At 39.4% G+C, this 22,425-nt stretch overlaps 1 protein-coding gene across 3 annotated transcripts in view; it reads left to right on the top strand.

The window, feature by feature from the left end:
- Positions 1–22,425, top strand: part of Clpb (ClpB family mitochondrial disaggregase) — a 141,573-nt gene that overhangs the window by 34,717 nt on the left and 84,431 nt on the right. For all 3 annotated transcript variants that reach the window (XR_003301872.2, XM_026400990.2, XM_077797615.1), the window contains exon 4: positions 20,054–20,157. Coding sequence is in view for 2 of the 3 variants with exons in the window: in XM_026400990.2 (XP_026256775.2) it covers positions 20,054–20,157 (104 nt within the window). In the remaining variant the exon portion in view is untranslated. The remainder of the gene's footprint in view (positions 1–20,053; positions 20,158–22,425) is intronic.

Below are 22,425 nucleotides of genomic sequence, written 5' to 3'. Positions count from 1 at the left end.
CAGAGATGCCCAGAGTTGTCCAGTAAGTGAAAAGGGGGACCCAGGATTTGACTGAACCCTGAACCTTTATTCTCACCACTGGACTACACTATCTCTACAAAGGTTGGGAAGAAGCCCATGGATGGGCCAAAGGATGCTGAGACCAGGAGTCAAATCAGCTCATTCAGGGTTTCTTGATGACCCACTATGTACTGGATGATTTTGAGAAGTCTAAAAACAAACCACTCTTGTTCTCAAAAAGCTAATAGAAAGAGATAAAACAAGTCCTACTTGGATCACAGAATGTGGTAGAATATGGTCAGTGCCACAAAGAAAACCACATAGAGTGCTGTAGGGAGGTCATGCTATATAGAGGTGACACAAAAGGAGTCCCTTTCTAAAGAGTTGGACCTTGAAAGATGGACAGAATTTTATTGATAAAGGTAGAGAGTAGAGGGAATTTCTGGAAGAAGGATGAGTGTAAACACAGGCTCACAAGGGTGAGAAAGCAGGGAGAGCTAGTAGGAGGACCTGCAGGGTTTGGGGACCAGAGAATGCAAAGGAAAGACTATAACTAACCTTGGCCACAGCCCTGTCTGGCTGTGACAATCTAGCATATGGAACAGTTGTGGGCTCTAGAGCCAGACTTCCTGGGTTCAAATATAAGCTCTACTACATACTAGTTAGGTACTTTGGAAAGCTCTTTCACTTTTCTCTGGTGGTTTCCTCAGTGGTAAAATGGGGATAATAAGCAGATCTACCTCAAAAGACTATTTTGAGGTTTAAGTGTGTAGATACATGTAAAGCATTTAGAGCGGTGCCTGCCATACAGTAAATACTCTTTGAGAGTGTACCACTTTAGTTAATAGTAGCATAGTACTATAGTAGTAGAGCCTTAATTATTATTACTGATACTGCTGCCTAGTGTAGGTCATCCCAGAAAGAGTAAATAGCCTGCAGGTAAGCCTGCCTTTGATTAAGTGAGAATGTTACCTGTCTCTCATCAATAACTCGCAGGTGACTCAGAATCAGTAGGGCTTTGTTTCTTTTTCTTTTTCCAATCCTTTTTTTTTTTTTTTCCTTTTTTTAAATCTAAGAAGCTGGGCCTAGAACATGGGACCCCTAAGCAGAGTGTCTTGATGTGGGACTGGCTTTTGTCCCAGGTGGCCATCTGCCTGAAGCAAGACTGTGCCCAGGATTTCCCAGCAAGGAAGGGTGGGTGAGGGTGCTGGCCACATGCCCAGAATGCCAACATCATACCCCCAGAAAAGTGTACTGGGTTTGACGTTTCTCCCACCACGGCTGCTATGGCCGATTATCTCTGAGTAACAAAGAATCATTTCTAATCCCATTTGGGATCGTTGTTCATGATAATCCTGTTTTGTAGTAATGATATTCCAATTCCAGCATGCACCCGTTTCTAGTTTGGCAGATGCATGCCTTGACCTCCAGCAACCCAAGATACTGCTCCCTGGAAAGCAGTGCCAGCTCATTTGCCTAAAGTGACAATCTCAGGGTACCTTTCCCCCACTCCAGTGTCTTATCTTGTCCTGGGGTTCTGTGTTTAGTGTTTTCTTCATAGAAAGTGTCAGTTGGGGACAGGAAAACATCCAGTTCTCATCTGGTTCAGCTTTTGGGGGAAGGCTGTTCCTTTCTAGGGACTGTGATGCACTCCAGACACGTACGTCTTCTTTTTTGCTTTCTTTCATGTTACTGGGGATAGAACCCAGGGCCTCACACATGCTAGGCAGGTGCTCTACCACTGAGCTGCATCCCCAGCCCTCTTTCAATCTGTTGCCTCTCTTTTCTCTTTGCTAATGGTCATTTCTTTTCAGAGTGAGTTGTTCTTGTTGTTTTGTGGTACTTGGGATTGAGCCCTGGAGTGTTCTACCACTGAGCTATCCCCCCCCCCCTTTTTAAGTTTTATTTTGAGCCAGGGTCTCATTTAGTTGCTTGGCTGGCCTGTAAATTCTGATCCTCTTGCCTCAAGCCTCCCAAGTTGCTGGGATTATAGGTATACACCACTGTGCCTGCTCTGTACCTTTTTTTTTTTTTTTTTAAATACTGAGAATGTAACTAAGGATGGTTTACCGCTGAACGATATCCCCAGTCCTTTTTATTTTTTATTTTGAGACAGGATCTCACTAACTTGCTGAGGGCTGACCTTAAATTTGCAGTCCTCCTGCCTCAGCCTCCCAAGTTGCTGGGATTACAGGCATGAACACTGCACCCAGCTCTGTACCTCTTCTTTAAAAGACATTTTCTTTAAAAGTAGTGGTGCCATAAGCTGCTTATTTCAATAGAGCTGCCAGGCTGGTGGGACAGGGGTCTGCAGTAGATATGGTGGATGTGCCTGGGTTTCAGCAAAGTATTTGGCTGTCTTTTGCGACATATACATGAATAAAATATGATGTGGGGAATAGAATAGTCAGATTAATAAATGGTGAATGACCTGATTCATTGTTTATATATGAATGGACAGCAGACTGGAGAGCAGACTCAAGTGGTGAGCCATGGGATTCTGTTCTATTAAGTAGTTATATCACTGATTTCATTGAGGTCATTGATAAGTACCAAGCAAATTGGCAGATTAAATGAAACTTGTAGACATACTGATATGTTAGATGAAAGAATTGGGGATATAAAAAAATTATCTCAATGGGCTACAGCAATGGTTAAATCTGTGTTGATAAAAATTAACAGGGGGCTAGTGGGATAGCTCCTTGAGGAGCACTTGCCTAGCATGTGCAAGGCACTAGGTTCAATCCCTAGCATCACCAAAAACAAATAAACAAACAAACAAAAAAGGGAGTAGTCAATAATTAGAACCAAAAACCAACTGTAAAATCCAAGGTGCAATACTTAGCCGTACTAAGAAATTTAAAGCCTAGGAATTAATTTAAAGTTTCGTGAGTCAACAGTACATCATCTAGGTCCCAGAAGAGAATTGATTCAGTAAATACTATTGTCCTATAAAGACACTGTGTGTGAGGAAATCAAGACACAGCCCATGTTTTGGGGAGCACACAGTCTAGTTGATATAACATGGTAGTGAAGAACAGGGGTTCTGGAATGAGACTATACTTGGATATAAACCTCACTCTATCTGAGAGGGTTCTTTTATCTTCCTTGTTTTCATTTGAGGTTTTGATCTCTGGGTAAAGAGGTCGTTTATCTTTGTAAACTCAAAACATTTTGCTTTCTTCTGTTTTTTTGTGAATGGCAAAAGAATGGAAGCAAATAAAATTTTGCTGATTTTTTTTTTGAGGGGAAAAAAACCCTCACTTTATCTCTTACTAGTTCTCAGTTTCCTAATCTGTAAAAGGGGAATAATAATAACAGCTACATTGCAAAACTTAAAATCACATAAAACTGGCTAGTGCATTTAACTTTCTGCATATAGGAAGTACATAATAGGTATCTGAAGCTATTATTAATATTCTTTTTGTTGTTGTTAATTTCACCCAGTCTAAGAGATATATCAGCCTCATCATACTTTGGTGGGTTGTTTGCCTAGAGTGATCCTAATCTAGGCCTATGTTGTAGTAAGAAGTCCTAACAACTAGGTTCTGACCACATTGGCCCACAGATTTTCTGGCCACACATTATAAAAGATTGGAAAATATGGAAGTATATTTAGAGCAAGGTTGAGTGTACAAAATTGGGACTGTCCTGGAAAGCCTGTGATGATGGTGATCTTGACTGCTTGGCTCTTTATTTAATATATGATACTTTCCTTGAACCTTGCCCCTAATTACATCACCTTTGTCTGGGTCCACCACTGATTTTAACCCTTGTTCATCTCAGTCATACTCCCTTTTATCCCAGCTAGCTGTGACCTGCTTTGCTTTAACTATCATCTGAAATTTCCACACTGCCTGGTACATAGTTGGGGCTCAGTAACATTGGGGTAGTCAAACAAACTATTGGATGGTCATATAGGGGAGCACCTATATGGCTTAGGGAATTGTGCATCAGGTTTGGACCCAGGCTGTCCTGGATTTAAATCTTGGTTCCTGTACTTACTTAATGTGAACACTGGGTAATTCATGTTATCTTTCTGAACCTCAGTTTACTCATTTATAAAATGGAACTAATATCTCATTGCAAGTTGTTACAAAGTTCTGAAGAAGTCATTGTACATCTAACATATTGTGGCTGCATTATGGTTATGAATGATTATTAATTTTGAGGTAAGTAAATAAAGATTTTTATCCTCATTTGAGGAAATTGAACCACATTTTGACACAGGGTACCCTACCTGTTACCTAATCCTTAATTCATTTCCTAAAGAAACTGTTCTCCCTGCCCTCTCTTTCCCCAGCTCCTGCTCCCATGCCACCAGGCTTCTAGAGTTAACACATGCCAATGCTTTTAGTCAGGCCACCCAGCTTTCCTGACCAGCCAGTAGACCAGGTTACTGAATGAGATACAGCTCATTTGACTTTCTAGCAAAGCTCCTGAACTGTGACCTCTTGGCTTCTTCCCCTCATTGAGGTGTGCACTGGGTTGAGAATAGGTCACTCTTTGTCTTCAGGCCTGTGACACTCATCATAGTGACACTGTGCTTTAGATGTGGGGGTGGGTAAGGGGAGGAGGAGAAGCAGCATCTTCTGAAGCTCAACATTGTGTGGGGGACGACCTGGAGCTGGGATCACTGCCCCTCCTTGCTTCACCAACTCCAGCTGCTGGCCAGCCGTCTTTGACATGTGCCTGGCCCATCACCCACCTCAGCTCATACCACAGACTTCCTTGCTCTTCTCTGAACAATGTGAGGACCCCAAGCCCCTGCGGCCACCAAGATCAGAAAGCCTTAACATGGATCGATGTAACTGCCTTCCAGTGCATTGGAACCCCCGCTTGTCCTGAAAGGAAGAGCTCATTGAGGTCAGTGCCAGCCAGCTTTCCAACATGTGCTTCCACTCTAAACTAGTTACAGCCCAATCAACAAATTAATTGGCTGTGGCTCCAAATGGAGTTCCTTGATTCTCGGGAGCTTCCACTTAAGGACCACCCTCCTGTTCCTTTTCTCAGTTTTGTCTGGGAACTTCCTGTAGCCCAGGAGAGGAAGTTGGAGGTTTTACAACTAACTACCTGCCAGCCTAGCTTGGACCTTCAGATGGGAGAAGACTGCGCACCTTCCTTACCCCTCCTCTCATTTTCTATCCAAAAAAAAAAAAAAGAATAGTGATTTCTTTCACTTATTTTTCATTCATGCTCTCATTCAGAAAACATCTATTGAGTGCTTACTATGATCCAGGTGCTAGAAAGGAGCTGAGAAATAAGTTTGAGACACAGCTCTTGCCCCATAGACTGGTAGGGGAAAACTAATACTAGTAAACAGGCAATCATGATACAATACTATGGAGGTGAGTACTGGGTGTCGGGCAGAGAGGAAGGACAGGAACCAGGCCGGGAGTTAGAAGGCTCAGTTGCATTGATGATGTCAGTAAGGCGCTCTGAAGGTAAATGAGCACCAACCAGTTGAAGCAGGGGAGTGACATTTTCAATGGGATTTGGTGTAAACTTCAAGGAGTTCATTATTTTTATTGGGTCCTTAATTCTTCAGCCCCCAGCGCCAGATGGGAAGTTTTATAATTGAGAGATTTCCTAGAAAGAATAACTTTCTGGAACAAATGGTCAAAGTTCAATTAATGTATAAATGGAAGGGCATTGGGAATCCTTTATTTATTGATTCACTGATGGATTGATTCACTGATTTTAAGATGTGGTCTTACTGTGTTGCCCAGGCTGGCTTCAAGCTCCTGCCTCAGCTTCCTGAAAATCTGGGACTATAAGTATGCACCACTGTACCCCGCCATACTGTTTGTGTGGTCCCAGGTCTTTGCTTGTGCTACATTTCCAGACTTTAAAAAAAAAAAAAATCGAGGGCTAGGGATGTGGCTCAAGCGGTAATGCGCCTGCCTGGCATGCGCAGGGTGCTGGGTTCGATCCTCAGCATCACTTAAAAAAAAAAAAAAAAAGATGTTGTGTCCACCGAAAACTAAAAAATAAAAAAAATTTTTAAAAAAAGTTCTCTCTCTCAATTTAGGGCTGGGGATTTGGCTCAAGCGGTAGCGCGCTCTCCTGGCATGCATGCGGCCCGGGTTCGATCCTCAGCACCACATACAAACAAAGATCTTGTGTCTGCCGAAAACTAGAAAATAAATATTAAAAATTCTCTCTCTCTCTCTCTTTCTCTCTCTCTCTCTCTCTAAAACTCTCTCTTTAAAAAAAAAAAATCATGTAAGCCTGTTGCTGCACATATATCCAGCCTGTTGCTTCTTACTGCCGCATTGTTTCATAGTGTGTTGCTTCCACATTTAATTTATCCATTCCCCCAGTGATAGACACTTGATTGCCTGCAACTCCCCACTGCTGCAAAGGCTGTGATGAAGTCTCTGTGTTACCTTTTATGGACCTGCATAAGAATTTCTCTGGGAAATAAATACTCAGGAGCAGAAGTGCTGTGTCACAGGGTAAGGTGCTTTAGTTGGTGAAGTGCTCCACAATTGGCTTTCAGAATGGCTGTACCAGTCTGTATACCCTGATATTGCATGAAGAGTTTCAGATCCCTACTTGGCACTTTTCAGCTTTCTAACTTTTGTCAATATGTTGAATTTAAAGTAATGCCTTGTTGTTTTGATTTACATTTCTCTAATAACAAATGAGTTTGAGTATCTCATCCCGGGCTTATAATCCATTTTTGGTTTCCTTCTCTGGAAATTGACTGTTCATGTCCTTGCCTCCCTTTTTGATTGGGCTTCCCAATCTTAGCATTTCTGTTAAAATGTGAGTTGAAGCAAAGTGCTACTGTCTGTTAGTTACCTGAGAACTGATAGAGAAGTAAGGGGCAATATAGCACACCTCTTGAGCTATGGATACGCTCTGCTTCCCCAAATTAGTAAGGGAAATAGGGCAAGTGGGGATTAGCCTTTGAAGTTGGTAGTGGCATTTTTTAGGCATATCCTCACTGGAGGCCACATCCTTAGCTGGCTCAAGAGAACTGCCAATCTTCCTGAGCCTTTGCACAGTGAGTACCTGTGGAGTAGTTCTGAGTGGAGATGTTTTCTGTTTTTGTTAAAACCCACAAAAACCTAGTTCTATACCACAGCCCATTTGGTACTAGCTACTCAAATTTAAGGCAGTAAACCTAAATCTAATTCCGCAATGTGGCAGCCAGTGTGCCATCACCAGAACAAAGGAGAGTTTCATTTGTCCTTTAGTGAATCACTCTGATAGCAGTGCCTGCCTACCTTTGTGCCTTGGCTTCTATTCTTATTGTTGATCCTGTGTTCCACATGTCAGCCAGGTGGGTTCACTCACCACCTCCCCATGTCCATCACTTTTCCCATATATGTTTCTTTCTGCTTTAGCAGAAAGCAAAAGAAGCAGAAACTACTTCAATTCTAATGTCTCCTTACTGCTCATTTGCTCCTGGAGGCTGCTTATGCTTTGCCTTAACTTCTCGTACCAAGTGTATTCCTTGATTTCTGGCTGTTTCTCTAGTTTATAATCTACTGTTTTACCCCATTGATCTGGCTTTTTACTCTGTCTTACAGACACCTCCACTGGCTGGTGCCTGGCTCCTGGTTCTGTTTGACTGAATTTCTTGGTAATTCCTAGTCCAGGCCTACTACTAACCCTGTTTTTAGCCATCTTCCTGTATTTTCTCTAACCTTGCTAGCTTCTTACTATTTTTCTGTCCTGAGGTAGCCCCTAGTTCTGGTGAGCATCTTTCAGTCATCAAAGCTAGTTGTGAACCATACTCATGTAGTGCTCTAGTGTCTCCAAGAAGGCCCTGATCTTTTTGGATTAGATGTTTTGTATGTGATGGCTGTTGGAGAAAAAAACCTTTAAGTCATCTGACAAGGTGTTTAGTGCCATGGTTGGCAATGGAGTAGCCATGATTCCTTTAGTCCTATCTGTATCCCATGATGGGCTGTTGCCTTTTGAGTTTTATTAAAAGTGAAAGGAATCTTCTCTAAGGTTACAGAATGAGTCACTATCTGGGATTGCTAACCCTCTTTAGCCTCCAAGTTTGTGAAGTGAATTGCCCATTTCCTTTGATTGGGTTAGCAGCCCCAGGGCCGATCCTAGTCACTCTCCTCTCCCCATCCTGCCAGACCACTGTCTGCCCTCCAGGGCCGAGGGCAGCATACGTGGTTGCTTGGACACATCTCGCAGCCTGCAAATTGGACAGATGGAATCAATACTCACGAACCTGGAGAAGCACAGGTAGCACAGTTAGTGACACTGTCTGCCTGGAGGGACAGCCTGCCATGGAAAAGGGGTGTGATTGAATAGTGATTGGACACAGCAGCTGAGGATTAACCAAATTATGTCCCTTTGAGTTTAGATCGACAAACTCTTCTCACTTGGATTTTAAAACATATCAACTTATGCAGAATATAGAAGAGCTATCCTATTTAACAAGGGCTGTACCAGCATACATCCTGGAAATAGCCAGGTGTAGAGATCTGATCCCACCCATGGCATAGATTCGTATTGTTGTTGCTGTGATTATATAGACAAAGGAAAGACAGCGTGTGTGTGTGTGTGTGTGTGTGTGTGTGTGTGTGTGTGTATGTGTGTGTGTACACATAAGGGGGGGAGAGAACACTTTTTTTTTTAATGTAACAGGCATGATGAGCTTTACATAATTCTTTCACAACCTGCTAGGGTAGCATCATTATCTCTATTTTTCTGGTAAAGAAACTGAGGCTCAGAGGTCTAGTAATTTGTCCAAGATCATGTCATCAGTGAATAATAGAGGTTTGATTTGACTCCATGTCTCTCTGTGCTTGTTATAAAATATCTTTCCAATTTAAGTGTCTTAGTTCATACTTCCTTTGGCTTCCTGAAGCCCAGCCATAGGCTCAAGTACATAGTGATAATAATTAAAGTTTGTTGAGAACAGCAATTATATGTCAGGCACTGTTGTAAGCACTCTTCAGGCATTAATATAGCCATATGATAATTCATGTCTTATTCCTGATTATTACTATGAGGTTGTAAAATGATGATTATCTGATTTCATCCTTCCTTCTACAATTATTAGTTGTCATTCTGTGGTAAGGAAGAGATTTCCCTTTTCCCCATTTATTTAATAATTTATTTTCAGTGTAGATTCATAGAAAGTTATTTTACTTGATGTGTTTTAATTATAATTATGTAAATTAAACATGTGCAATCATAATGGGCTACAATCCATTACTGTCACTCATTTTAATGTTCAAATTGTCCCAGCTTTTACAGCTAGTATTTTTAACCTCTGAGCCACACATGGCTTTTAACCTTCTAGGAAACAGAAGATTAATGCCAGTCATACTCCAAACTGTATATAAACTAAGAGTAATGAATGCCAAGTGAAAATTTGGCATTGTACTTTAAACATAGATTTTAACTGTTTAGAGACCCTTCTCACTTTTTATTGAGCTCTTAATCCATATTCTTGATAAATTATCTGTGAAAGTAATTTTTAAATCCTTTCAGGTAATCTAATAAACACAAGAGACTTACCTAAGTATGTTAGATCAGATTCAGAATAACCACAGTAATTTAGTAACATTTAGCAGAACTCTTAAATATGCTTACACTTTTAACCTAGAACTTTTATCTCACAGTAATATCCAAAGGAAATAATCCAAGATATTGTGTCATTGGAATATTAAAAACAATGTTTTACAATAGGGGATTGGTTAAATAAAGGATGATCTTATAGTGGAATACTATATAGCCATGTAAAACAGTGTTGTTGACTTTAATACATGGAAGGTTGTGTTCAGAGAGAAAGTTTATACATGATCCATTTTTGTAAATAAATATTCATAGAAAAATTAGAAGGATGTTATGTAGTCTAAAACACTTTCTTTGGGTTTTCAATATTTTATGGTTTATTATAGTGTACATGAACTCTTTTTTTATTTGAGAGGGGGAAAAAAGAAAGTATTAGCAGGAACATTACATAATATAAGAAAAAAGAAGGGAAGCTACATACATGGAACACTTCTTAGGCCAAGTGCTATAACCCTGTGGAGTCTCTACCTTTGGTTTTACTTCTTACAGTCCATTCTCAGAAAGCCACTGGAGTGATTTTTTTTTTTCTAATTGCAAAGGTTTGGGAAGAAATACACCAAACTATAAATAGTAGTTACTCTTGGAATTTAGATTAAGGAGATGGATAAAAGGGGAGACCTTCAATTTTTAATTTTGATCTTTTAATATGGTCTGAATTTTTTTTTTTTTTTTTTTAGAGAGAGTGAGAGAGAGGGGGGGACAGAGAGAGAGAGAATTTTAATATTTATTTATTTTTTCTTAGTTCTCGGCGGACACAACATCTTTGTTGGTGTGTGGTGCTGAGGATCGAACCCGGGCCGCACGCATGCCAGGCGAGCGCGCTACCGCTTGAGCCACATCCCCAGCCCTAATATGGTCTGAATTTTTAAAAATATATACTTTTTTTTGTAATGAGGAAGAAAACATATATGATCTTGTCACTTCTGCCTTCATCTCCCACTGTTATTCTTATCCTCTCAACTCGAGTTCCTTCCTTCTTCAGTAAAGCATTGTGATCTTTTGCCTCCAGGATGTATTGTGTCCTTCCACTTTACTCCCTCCCTATTCTGGCTAGCTGCTTCAAGTCTTAAAGATCTCTTCCTCTGAGAGGCTTTCCTTCCATTTGTTTCTTTCTTTATTTTTATTTTATTTTTTGCTAGGGGGTGGCAGATGTAGTGAAGGAATAAAAAGGTCTCATAATGTAGTCCAGGCTACCCTGGAAGTCTTGGGCTCTGGGCTCAAGTGATCCTCCAGCCTCAGCCTCCTGAGTATCTGGGACTGAAGGCACCTGGCTACTCATTTTTTTTTTTAATTGACCAAAATTATTTATTATACACAACATGTTCTAAAATATGTTTATATTGTAGAATGGTTAAATTGAGCTAATTAATGTGTATTAATGTACCTACTTGCCATTTTTTGTGTGTGTGGTGGGAACATTAATGATTTACTCAGCAGTTTTCAAGGGTTAATACATTGTTATTATCTCACCATTTTGTATATGTTTTACATCATAAGATCTCTTGAACTTATTTCAACTATCTGAATGAAATTTTGTATCCTTTGACCAACATCTCTCAAACCTCCCTCCCCTAGCCCCATCTTCTGGAAACCACCATTCTGTATTGCTTCTATAGGTTTGTTTTAGATTTCATGTATAAGATCACGTGTGCTTTTCCCCTGTGCCTGGCTTGTTTTCACTTGACATTAAGTCCTCCAGATTCACCCTGTCACAAATGACAGGATTTTCTTATTAAAGGCAGAATGGCGATACATATACACCACATTTTCTTTATCCATTCATTTGCTGATGGACTCTTAGGTTGATTCTATATCTTGGCTCTTGTGAATATAGGAGTACAGGTATCTTCTCAACATACTGATTTCATTTCCCTTGGGTATATACCCAGTAATAGGACTGCTAACTCGTGGTTGTTCTGTTTCTAGTTTTTGAGGAATCTCCATGTTTTCCATAAATGACTATTCATTTACATTCCCACCAGCAGGGTTCACAGGTTCCCTTTATCAATATCCTTGCCAACATTTTTCTTTTATCTTTTTGATAATAGTCATTATAACATGGGTGAGGTAATATCTCAGTAAATTTTAATTTGCTTTTTCTTGAAGATTAGTAGTGTTGAACATTTTTTTCATATGCCTGTTGATCATTTGTTTGTTTTCTTTGGAGAAAAATCTATTCTGGTCTTTTGCCCATTTTTAATTGGGTTATATCTTGCTATTGAGTTGAGTTCTGTATATGTTTTAGATATTAGATTTTTTTAATCAGATGTATGGTTTAAAAATGTTTTCACCCATTCTATAGGTTGTCCATTTACTCTGTCAGTTGTTTTCTTTGCTGTGCAGTAGCTTTTTAGTTTGATGTAATTCAATTTTTCTATTTTGGGTTTTGTTGCCTGTGTTTCTGAGGTCATATAAAAAAATCATTTCCCAGACCAATGTCACGGAGCTTGTCCTCTGTGTTTTCCTTTAGTGGTTTCATAGTTTCAAGTCTTATCAAATTATTAGGTTTTGCTTAATCCATTTTTTAAAAAAAATATTTTTAGTTGTAAATGGATATTTTATTTTATTTATTTATTCATAAGCAGTGCTGAGGATTGAACCCAAGGCCTCACACATGCTAGGCAAGTGCTCTACCACTGAGCCACAACTCCAGTCCCTTGCTTAATCCATTTTAAGTTGATGTTTTTATGTTTTCGGACAAGAATATCTTTTCATTCTATTTGTGGATACTCTGTTTTTCCAACACTATTAATTGAAGAGATTGTCCTTTCCCCATTGTGTGTTCTTGACACCTTTGTTGAAAGTCAATTGACCATAAATGTGTGGATTTATTTCTAGGCTTTTTATCTACTCCATTAGTCTCTGTGTCTGTTTTTGTGCCAGTACCATTCTGTTTTTTTCACTATAGCTTTGTAATCTATTTTGAGGTCAGATAATGTGATACCTCCAGCTTTGTTCTTTTTGCTCAAGATTGCTTTGACTATTCAGGGTATTTTGTGGTTCTACACAAATTTTAGGACTATTTTTTTTTCTATCTCTGTGAAAAATGTCATTGAAATTTTGATAGGGATTACATTGAATCTGTAGTTCACTGAATAGTATGGATATTTTAAACATATTAATTTTTCCAATCCATGAGTACCATATATCTTTCCTTTTATTTGTGTCTTCCATTTCTTCCATCATTGTTTTATAGGTTTCAATATATAAGTCTTTCACTTCCTTAAATTTATTCCTAAGTATTTTATTTTTTATACCTATTATAAATGGTATCATTTCCTTGATTTCTTTTTCATATGGGTGTTAGTGTATAGAAATTTTACTGATTATATATTGATTTTATATCTTGCAACTTTACTGAATTCATTTATTAGTTCTAACAATTTTTCTCCCTGAGGAATCTTTAGGGTTTTCCAAATATACAATCATGCAATCTTCAAACAGACAATTTAAATTCTTTCCAATTTGAGTGCCTTTTGTTTCTTTCTCTTTCCTGATTGGTGTAGCTAGGGCTTTCCGTACTGTGTTGAATGGAATGGTGAGAATAAGCATCCTTTTCTTGTTGCTGATCTTAAAGGAAAAACTTTCTCAGTGTTTGACTATGATGCTAGCTGTGGGTTTGTCATACCTGGCTTTTATTGTGTTTAGGTACATTCTTTCTGTTCCTATTTTGTTAGAGCTTTTATCATGAAAGAATGTTGAATTTTTCAAATGCCTTTTGTTTACCTATTTAGATGAGTATATAAGTATTGTCTTTCATTCTGTCAGTGTGATATATTACCTATATAGATTTGTGCATGTTGAGCGCTCCTTGTATTCCTGGGATAATCCCACTTGGTCATATAAACAATCCTTTTAATGTGCTGTTGAATTTAATTGTTATTTTATGAAGAATTTTTATTTCTATGTTTATCAGGGATATTGGCCTGTAATTTTCTTATGTAAGTAACCTTCTCTGGCTTTGGTGTCAGAGTAATGTAGGTCACATAAAATGAGTTTGGAAATATTCCCTCTTGTACAGATCTTGGAAGAGTTTAGAAAGTATTGGTATTAGTTCTTCTTAAATATTTGGTAGAATTTGACAGTGAAGCTATCAGGTTCTGGGCTTTTCTTCAGTGGAGACTTCGTATTACTGATTCAGTGATCTTGTTTTTAGTCAGTTCCAATTTTCTATTTCTTTATGATTAAGTCTTCATAGGTAGAATATGCCTAAGATTTATCTGTTTCTCTTAGGTTATCCAGTTTGTTGGTGTATAATTATCCTTAGTCATCTCTTAGGATCCTTTGTGTTTCTGTAGCATCAGTTATAATGTCTCCTCTTTTATTTCTGGTTTTATTTATATGAGTGTTCTCCCTTTTTTCTTAGATTATCAATTTTACTTGTCTTTTCCAATTTGTTTTAGTCAGCTTTTTTTGCTGTTGTGACTAAAAGATTTGACCAGAACAACCATAGAGGAGGAAGTTTATTTGAGGGCTCACAGTTTCAAGGTATTGCTCTATAGAAGGCTGGCTTCATTCCTCAGGGCTGGAGATGAGGCTGAACATCATGGAGGAAGAGGGTAGCAAAGGGAAGCAGCTCACACCATGGTGATCAAGAAGGAGAGACTCCATCCCTGGATACAAATATATACACCAAAGCTACACCCTAATTCCCACCTGCTCCAGCCATACCCTACCACTTCAGTTACCACTCAGTTAATCCCTATTAGGGGATTAAATCACTGATTGGCTAAAACTCTTAGAACCCAATCATTTCTCCTCTGAACCTTCTTGCATTGTCTCATACATGAGCTTCTGGGAGACATCTCACATCCAAACCATAACACAACTCTTCATTTCATTGACCTTTCTGTCACTTTTCCAGTCTCTATTTCATTTACTCCCCCTCCTCCCAGTCTTTATTATTTCCTTTCTTCTAACTTTGGGCTTAATTTGTTGTTTTTGTAGATCCTTGAGGTATGATGTTAGTTTGTTTACTTGAAATCTTTCTCTCCTTTCAGTGAGCACATTTATTACTTATTAGCTTCACTCTTGGAACTGCTTTGGCTGCATCTCATCTATTCTCATTTGTCTCAAGATAGTTTCTAATTTCCCTTTTAATTTTTTTATTGAACCATTGGTTATTCAGGAGCATATTGTTTGATTCATCTTGTATTCATGAATTTTCTGAAATTTTCTCCTGTTACTGATTTCTAGGCTTATACCATTATGGTCCAAAAAGAGACTTTTTTTTTCTTTTGAATTTTATAGATTTTTTTAAATTATTTTTTTAAAATTTATATATGAAATTATATATAAATATATATATATATTTATATATAATGGAAGGCATTATAATTCATATTATACATATAGAGCACAATTTTTCATATCTCTGGTTGTATGCAAAGTATGTTCACACCAATTCATGTCTTCATACCTGTACATTGGATAATGATGATCATCATATTCCACCATCATTAATAACCCATGCCCCCTTCCTCTGCCCTATGTGGAGTTCATCTATTCTTCCCATGTTCCCTCTCCCTATCCCACTATGAATCAGCCTCCTTATATCAAAGAAAACCTTCAGCATTTGGTTTTTCTGGGATTGCTAACTTCACTTACCATTATCTTCTCTAACTCCATCCATTTACCTGCAAGTGCCATGATTTTATTCTCTTTTATTGCTGAGTAATATTCCATTGTGTATATATGCCACATTTTTTTTTATCCATTCATCTATTGAAGGGTATCTAGTTTGGTTCCATAATTTAGCTATTGTGAATTGTGCTGCTATAAACATTGATGTGGCTGTGTCCCTGTAGTATGCTGTTTAAAAAGTATGCCCTAATCTTCATCATGTTGGATTAGGCCCCAGCTTCCTTAATAAGACTCCTATAGTGCAAGAATTAAAATCAAGAATCAATAAATCGGATAGATTCAAACTAAAAAGTTTCTTTTCAATAAAAGAAACAATCCCTGAGGTAAATAGAGAGCCTACATCTTGGGAGCAAATTTTTACCCCTCACACATCAGATAGAGCACTAATCTCTAGGGTATGTAAAGAACTCAAAAAGCTAAACACCAAAAAAACAAATAACCCAACCCATAAATGGGTCATGGACATGAACAGACATTTCTCAGAAGATGATATGTAATCAATCAACAAATATATGAAAAATTCACTATCACTAGCACTTAGAAAAATGCAAATCAAAACTACTTTAAGATTTCATCTCACTCTTGTCAGAACAGCCGCTATTAAGAATACAAACAACAATAAGTATTGGCGAGGATGTGGGAAAAAAAGGTACACTCATACACTGCTGGTAGGACTGCAAATTGATGCAGCCAATATGGAAAGCAGTATGGAGATTCCTTCGAAGATTGGGAATAGAACCACCATTTGGCCCAACTATCCCTCTCCTTGGTCTGTATCCACAAAGATACTTGGTTTGATTTAAGCCTAGAGAATGGTCTGTGTGCACTTTTAGAACAGTGTGTATCCTGTTACTATTAGATGGAATGTTCTGTGTAATTTATTAGGTCTATTTGGTATAAAGTGTAGTTTAAATTCAGTGGTTTTTTTTATTGATTATCTCAATGATGATCTATCAGTGGCTAAAAGTGAGGTATTTTAAGTCCCCTCCTATTATTATATTATAGTTTCTCTCTCCCTTTAGGTCTGTTAATAGTTGTTTTATTACATAAGTGCTTTGTTGTTGGGTACATATGTATTTATAATGGTTAAATCTTTTGATTAACTGACCCCTTTATCATTATATAATAACTTTCTTTACCTCTTTTTACAGATTTCACCTTAAAATGCATTTTATCTGTTATAAACATAACTGTTCCTGCTATCTTCTGATTTCTGTTCACATGAACTATCTTTTTACATCCCTCACACCTTCACTCTGTATTTTCCTCAGGTGAAGTAAGTCTCTTGTAGACGTCATATGCTTAGGTTTTGTTTTTTAATCTATTTAGTCACTCTTTGTCTTTCGATTGGAGAATTTGATCTATTTACATTCAAGATAATTCTTGATAGGTTTTCTTTTCTCCCCCCCCCCCCCCCCCCCCGGTTGTTTTGTAGATCTTTGTGCCTTTCTTCGTCTCTTGCTGTATTCTTTGTGATTGTGTGATTTTCTTTAATATTTCTATCTTTTGTGTATCTACTATAGGTTTTTGCTTTGTGGTTACCATTAGGCTTTTCATAACAGGCTGTTTTTAGCTGATTACAACTTAACTTTGATCATATACAAAAACCCTGAGTTAATAGTTTGTCTTTTAACTTTCATACTAAAGATATCAGTAATTTAAACATCACCATTGCAGTATTATTTTGAATTTGTATACTTATTTTTACCAATGAGTTTTATACCTCATATGTTTTTGTGTTACTTATTAGCATTTTTCTTTTTCAATTTGAATTCAATTCAATTTGAATAAGAATTTAGCATTTCTTATAAGACAGGTCACCATTTAGTATGGTGATGACATACTAAATCAGGTTTGTTTGTCTAAAAAAATCTTTATCTCACCTTCATATCTTAAGGACAGCTTTGCTGAGTATGGTATTTTTCATTGACATTTTTTTCTTTGAAGGAAGTTTCATGGCCTTCATGTTTTTTTGTTTTTTTTTTCTTTTACTTCACCACTGTTCTTGTGACCTGCAAGGATTTGGCCAAAAACTCTGCTGTTAGCCTTATTGTATACTGCCTCTTCTCTTACTGCTTTCAAGATCCTGTCTTTGCCTTTTTTAATTCTTAATTTCAGTGTTAGGATTGACCCAGGGCTTCGCACTTAGTAGGCAAGTGCTCTTCCACTGAGCTACATCCCTAGCTCTGTTATTTCTTTAAATGGGCTTTCTACCCACTTTGTCTGTTTTTTCTCCTTCTTGAACTATTATAATTTGGCTCTTTTGATGCCTTCCCATAAATTCTGTAAACTTTCTTCATCCTTTCTTTTTTCTCTTTTTTAAGCTAATAGATTCTTTCTTATGCTTGATCCATTTTGTTGCTGGTGCCCTGTGTTGCATTTTCCATTTCATTCTATTCATTGTATTTTTCAGCTCCAGATTTGGCTATTTAAAATTTCATTGTAAGTGACATTTTTTATTTTAATCATTTTCTATTTCACTGGTTTGCTTCTCTGAACAAAATTAACAAATTTAGAAGAGAAAATACATTCTACCTTCTTGATTTTTGTTGAGGTTCCTAAAATATTTATTTTAAATTCTTTGCCAGGCAGATCATGAATCTCTACTCCTGTAGGATTTCTTACTGTTCCTTTATTTTGTTGTTTAGTGATGGTCACATTTTCCTGATTGTTCTTGATCCTTATGGCCATGAATTGGTGGCTGCACATTTTCTAAAATACCTTTGCTTTATTTATTTATTTATTTTTATGTGGTGCTAAGGATCTAACCCAGTGCCTCACACATGCAGGGCAAGCACTATACCACTGAGTCTGCAGCCTCAGCCTGCTGGCTGTAATTTGAAAGATGTAAGGAGTAATTTCAATCTTAAAGACTGGCTTTTTCTGTAAAAGCCCTTCTCCAGTCAACTCTTCCAGAGATTCTGGGCAGGCCATCCTGTTCAGTCTATGGTGAGCTTGTTGTTGGAGCCCACAGGCAGGCTGACATGGGGCCTGAGTAAGTGTGTAGGCCTGGCACCAAGGTCAGTTGGTTGGGCCTGGAGCCTCTATCTACATGGCCTAGCCTGAAAACCTGGGTCCACAAGGACTGACCTTATTCTGGGGTGGATCTGGAGCCTAAATCTGTAAGGGCTGGCCTGCCACTAGAATGAACCTGGCACCTGGATCCACAGGGGCTGAGTCCATGGGATCCAGCCTGGTTCCTGGAATCTAAAAGGTTTGTCCTAGAGCAGGCCTAGACTTGGATCCAGGTCTAGACTAGGTCCATGGGGACCAGCCTATAATCTAGGATTGGTATGGTGCTGGAAAAGTATGGAGTTTGGATCTACTGAGTCTGTTTTAAAGCCTGGAATCATGGATGTTGTTCTGGAGCCTGGGTATGCAGGTGCTAGCCTAGAGGCTAGGTCTGTGAAGACTGATCTAGGTCCTGGGACTTTTGGGGAACGTAGGTCCAGGAACCTAGGTCCATAAGGGTAGTCCTAGAACCTGGATCTGTTGGGGCTAGGCTAGTGCTAGGTCTGCATTCTGGATCTGCTGGAGTGTGGGGCTTCAGAGACCAGCCTGGAGTGTGGGGCTGTAGGGACCAGACTGAGATTGGGAAAGCTTGGTACTTGTGTCTACTGGTACTGAGATAGGCCTGAAGCTTTTGGCTGTATGAACCAGCTTGGCTCTGGGCTAGGCTGGAGCCTGGAGTTGCAGGGGCTATCCTTGTACTAAGAAAGCATGGAGTGTGGGTCCACGCTGCCCACCTGATGACTAAGGCTCTAAGGGTGCTAGAGTAGGCCAGATGTCCAAGTTCTTGGGGTCCAGCTCAATCCTGGATAATCAATCTACAAGGTGGGCCTAGAGCTTGAGTCTGTGGGAGCTGTCCTGGTGCTGGGGCTGCTCGGAAGCCTGGGGCTGCTAAGGTTGGCTTGGCCATACATAGGTCAAACCCTGTCTGTAGCAGGACAGACTTAGAGCCTGGGACTGTGTTACTTGGCTTGGCATCGGGGCATGAAGACTTTTCCTGAGGTATTGGCCTTGGAGTCTGGAGCCATGGGGACTGTATGTTACTGAATTTTACAGTAGAGGGAGTAGTTTCAGGGTTCAAGGTAATGACCAGTTCTCAGTTTCCTTTCCTTCCCACACATGAAAGATATATCTCCATTCTGTGCTGACTCAATTTGGGAGTGGGTGACAGGAGTAAAGTAAAACTGATCTTCCTACCTTCAGTGTGTTTCTTATTTTTCTGCTTTGCTTAGGTGCTGTAATATTTCACCTGTTTTTTTTTTTTTTTTCATCTTCTGTGAAATCTAGTTTCACAGATGGATAATAGTTTAGTGCAAATTGATTGGGGGGGGGGTGCGTGCAGCAAGCGCTGAAAATCCCTGTTCTGCTCTCTTGGTGACATTCTGCTTGGAGGCCTTCCTTGATTCCCTCCCCTTTTCCCCTTTTCTGCACATAGTATTTCTCCCATCACAATCTTTATCACACTTAACTTTAATTTTATGCTTTGCAATTTTCTTCCCAGCAGACTGTCAGCCTCATATGAGCATGGACCCCAGCATCTAGGATAGTGACTAAGACATAGTAGGCATTTGATAAGTGTTTGTTGAATGAATAAATTCGTAACCCATAGTTATGGAAATTGGGCCTTAGGAAGGTGTTAAGTAATTTGTCCCAAACCTCTTACCGATAAGTTTCAAAACCTATTTTCCTGCATTGTCTTTTACACTCCCAGAGTTTGTGTTCTTTCCTCTGTACCACTCATATGAGCAGAGACAGACTTAGTCCCCAAACATGCTTCCAAATCTGAGTCTGCCTCGTGAGCCTTTACTGCTTTTGATACTTCTGTCTTTCTGGTTTCTTCCAGTGTGGTGCAGGTCCTGCTTGCTGCTGGAGCTGACCCAAATCTTGGAGATGATTTCAGCAGTGTTTACAAGACTGCCAAGGACCAAGGAATCCATTCTTTGGAAGGTAAGCATGGGCTACCCTGTTGCTCTGGGAGCTCTCTCCCATGGCTTCCATCAATCTTGCTTTGTGCCAGCACTACCAGCAACTCTGCAAGTCCCTTATTTCTGGGAACCCATGGATAACTCAAAGGACTTGGAATACATGCCCTTCACAGTTCCTCTGGCTCTGTAATTTAATCACCTCAAAAGATTGGAAAAGGAAACAGAAGCCTGAGTTCATCACCTAATTGTGGCACATTTCACCTGGTGTTCTTCTGAAAGTGCCTCAACTGGGCAACCTGAGAAGAGTGGACAGTAGAGCAGATTTAAATAACTTCATGAACTATATATTTGCTCATCTTTTACTTCCTGCAGACTTAGACTGCCCAAGAACTAGAAAACAGCCTTATTGGTTTCCTCAACCTCAGAAGTCCCTAAATACTGAACTGAATAATTCTTTTTCGATATGTACAATCCCAGTTCTGGGATTGGCCCCTTGCTTTACTGTGTGATCTAGGAAAAATAGTGAACCTTCTTTGTGCCTTAATGTCTGTGCTTATAAAATGGGGTCATTGTGATGTTGTGTGGGTGATAGTTGGAACAGAAGAGGTGATGTGCCAGGTCTTGGTCACCTATATGTTGGAAGGCACCTGGGCAAGTCAGTCCACATTGCACTGGTGAGTAGTTCTTCCAAAATGGAGTTGAGAAGATAGGTTGCTTTAGCTGCAGATAAAAATGAGTGTTTTACATTTGAGTTTTTGGTTGTGCAGACTGTCCCTGCTTCCTGCCAATTGTTCTGGCTCTTTCAGAGAGACTGAGATTCCTTTGAAACTTCCAGGAGTAGAGCAGCACAGCAGGGGCTGCTTTAGATTTGGCAGTGATACCAGGAGAACAGACATCCTTGCTGACTGTCTGAGGGTCAACCTGAACCCTGGGGGAGAGTTAGACTAGGAGAGCAATGCATTCAGACCCCAGAGCTGTCAGTGAGACCATCAGACTGACATGGGTATGTGTGGCCCACAGCAGGAAAGTTACTACTGCTCCTGAAAGTTTCTCAAGTCAGTGGTATGAGAGGAGTGTCCAAGAACATCAGGGCACTGCTGCCCATGTGAAATGTGAAGTCATCCTTCCCCATCTCTCTATCTCTCTATTTCTCTAAACCTGTTCTTTCTGTCAAGGTTTCATTGCAGAGGTGACATCTTCCACAAGACTTCCCTGTCATAGTCAATAATCACAGCCTGCCCTCAGCTGCTTTTTTGAACGTTCCCTAAATCTTGGCCTGTTCTATGGTTACTTTACTGCTCTCTCCTCTCCAGCTGACAGTTCCATGTGCAGGCCGTGACCTGTGCCTCCTTGGATTTTCCACTGAGTTGGAGGAATTATATTCATTTTATGTTTCAAACAGGAGAATTTTGGGAGTACCAAACTAGCCCTATATTTGTTGCCTAATATGTGGAGACTCAACTTATGGGCTGAACTTTTCCTCACTCAAACTTAGCACTCCCCCAACCTCTTCACCTGCAAGATCTGTCTTCTTTCTGTTCAGGAGCTCGCACCAAAAATCAAGGAGGAGCATTTGTGAGAAGGCAGAACCAGGAAGGAGGGAGGAGATTCTTTGAGTACCTTCTTATTTGCTCTTAGGATTCTAGCGGTGTTCAGGAATTTTTGCTGTTGTTGTTGTTGTTGTACCAGGGATCGAACCCATAGCCTTGTGGATGCAAGGCAAGCACTCTACCACTGAGCTACATCCCCAGCCCGTTTTATTTTTTATTTTGAGACAGAATGGCTTTGAACTTGCAATCATCCCGCCTCAGCCTCCTGAGCTGCAGGCATGCACCATCATGCCGGGCCAGGAAATTTTTTATTTCACAGAATCTCAGGGCTATGAGTCTATCAGTCCAACTTCTGCTGTCACATTGGTTTCCACAACCTGCAGATTTTGTAGCTTTGTATTCTAATATTTCTCTCCAAAGTTATGCTCATATTCAACATATTATTTCTGGAAAGAGTCAAATAGTAAACATTTTAAGCTTTGTTGACCAGTTGGTCTTGGTTGTGACTTCTCAGCTCAACCATTTAAGATAGGAGAAAACATGCACAGTGTACAAACTAAAGGGCATTGTGCGTGTTTCAATAAATCTTTATTTACAAAAATAGGCAGCAGGCAGGATTTGGCCCATAAGCAATAGTTTCCAACCCTGTTCTAGATCTGATCTTTTCTTTGCTTTTCTTATAACATTTTCTTTTCTTTGTATGTATTTTTCCCATTAGTCTAACTCTGCATTCTTTTTAG

This window comes from Urocitellus parryii, chromosome 4 (assembly GCF_045843805.1).
Source record: "Urocitellus parryii isolate mUroPar1 chromosome 4, mUroPar1.hap1, whole genome shotgun sequence".
Taxonomy (NCBI): domain Eukaryota; kingdom Metazoa; phylum Chordata; class Mammalia; order Rodentia; family Sciuridae; genus Urocitellus; species Urocitellus parryii.
This window is presented reverse-complemented; position numbering and strand designations above follow the sequence as displayed.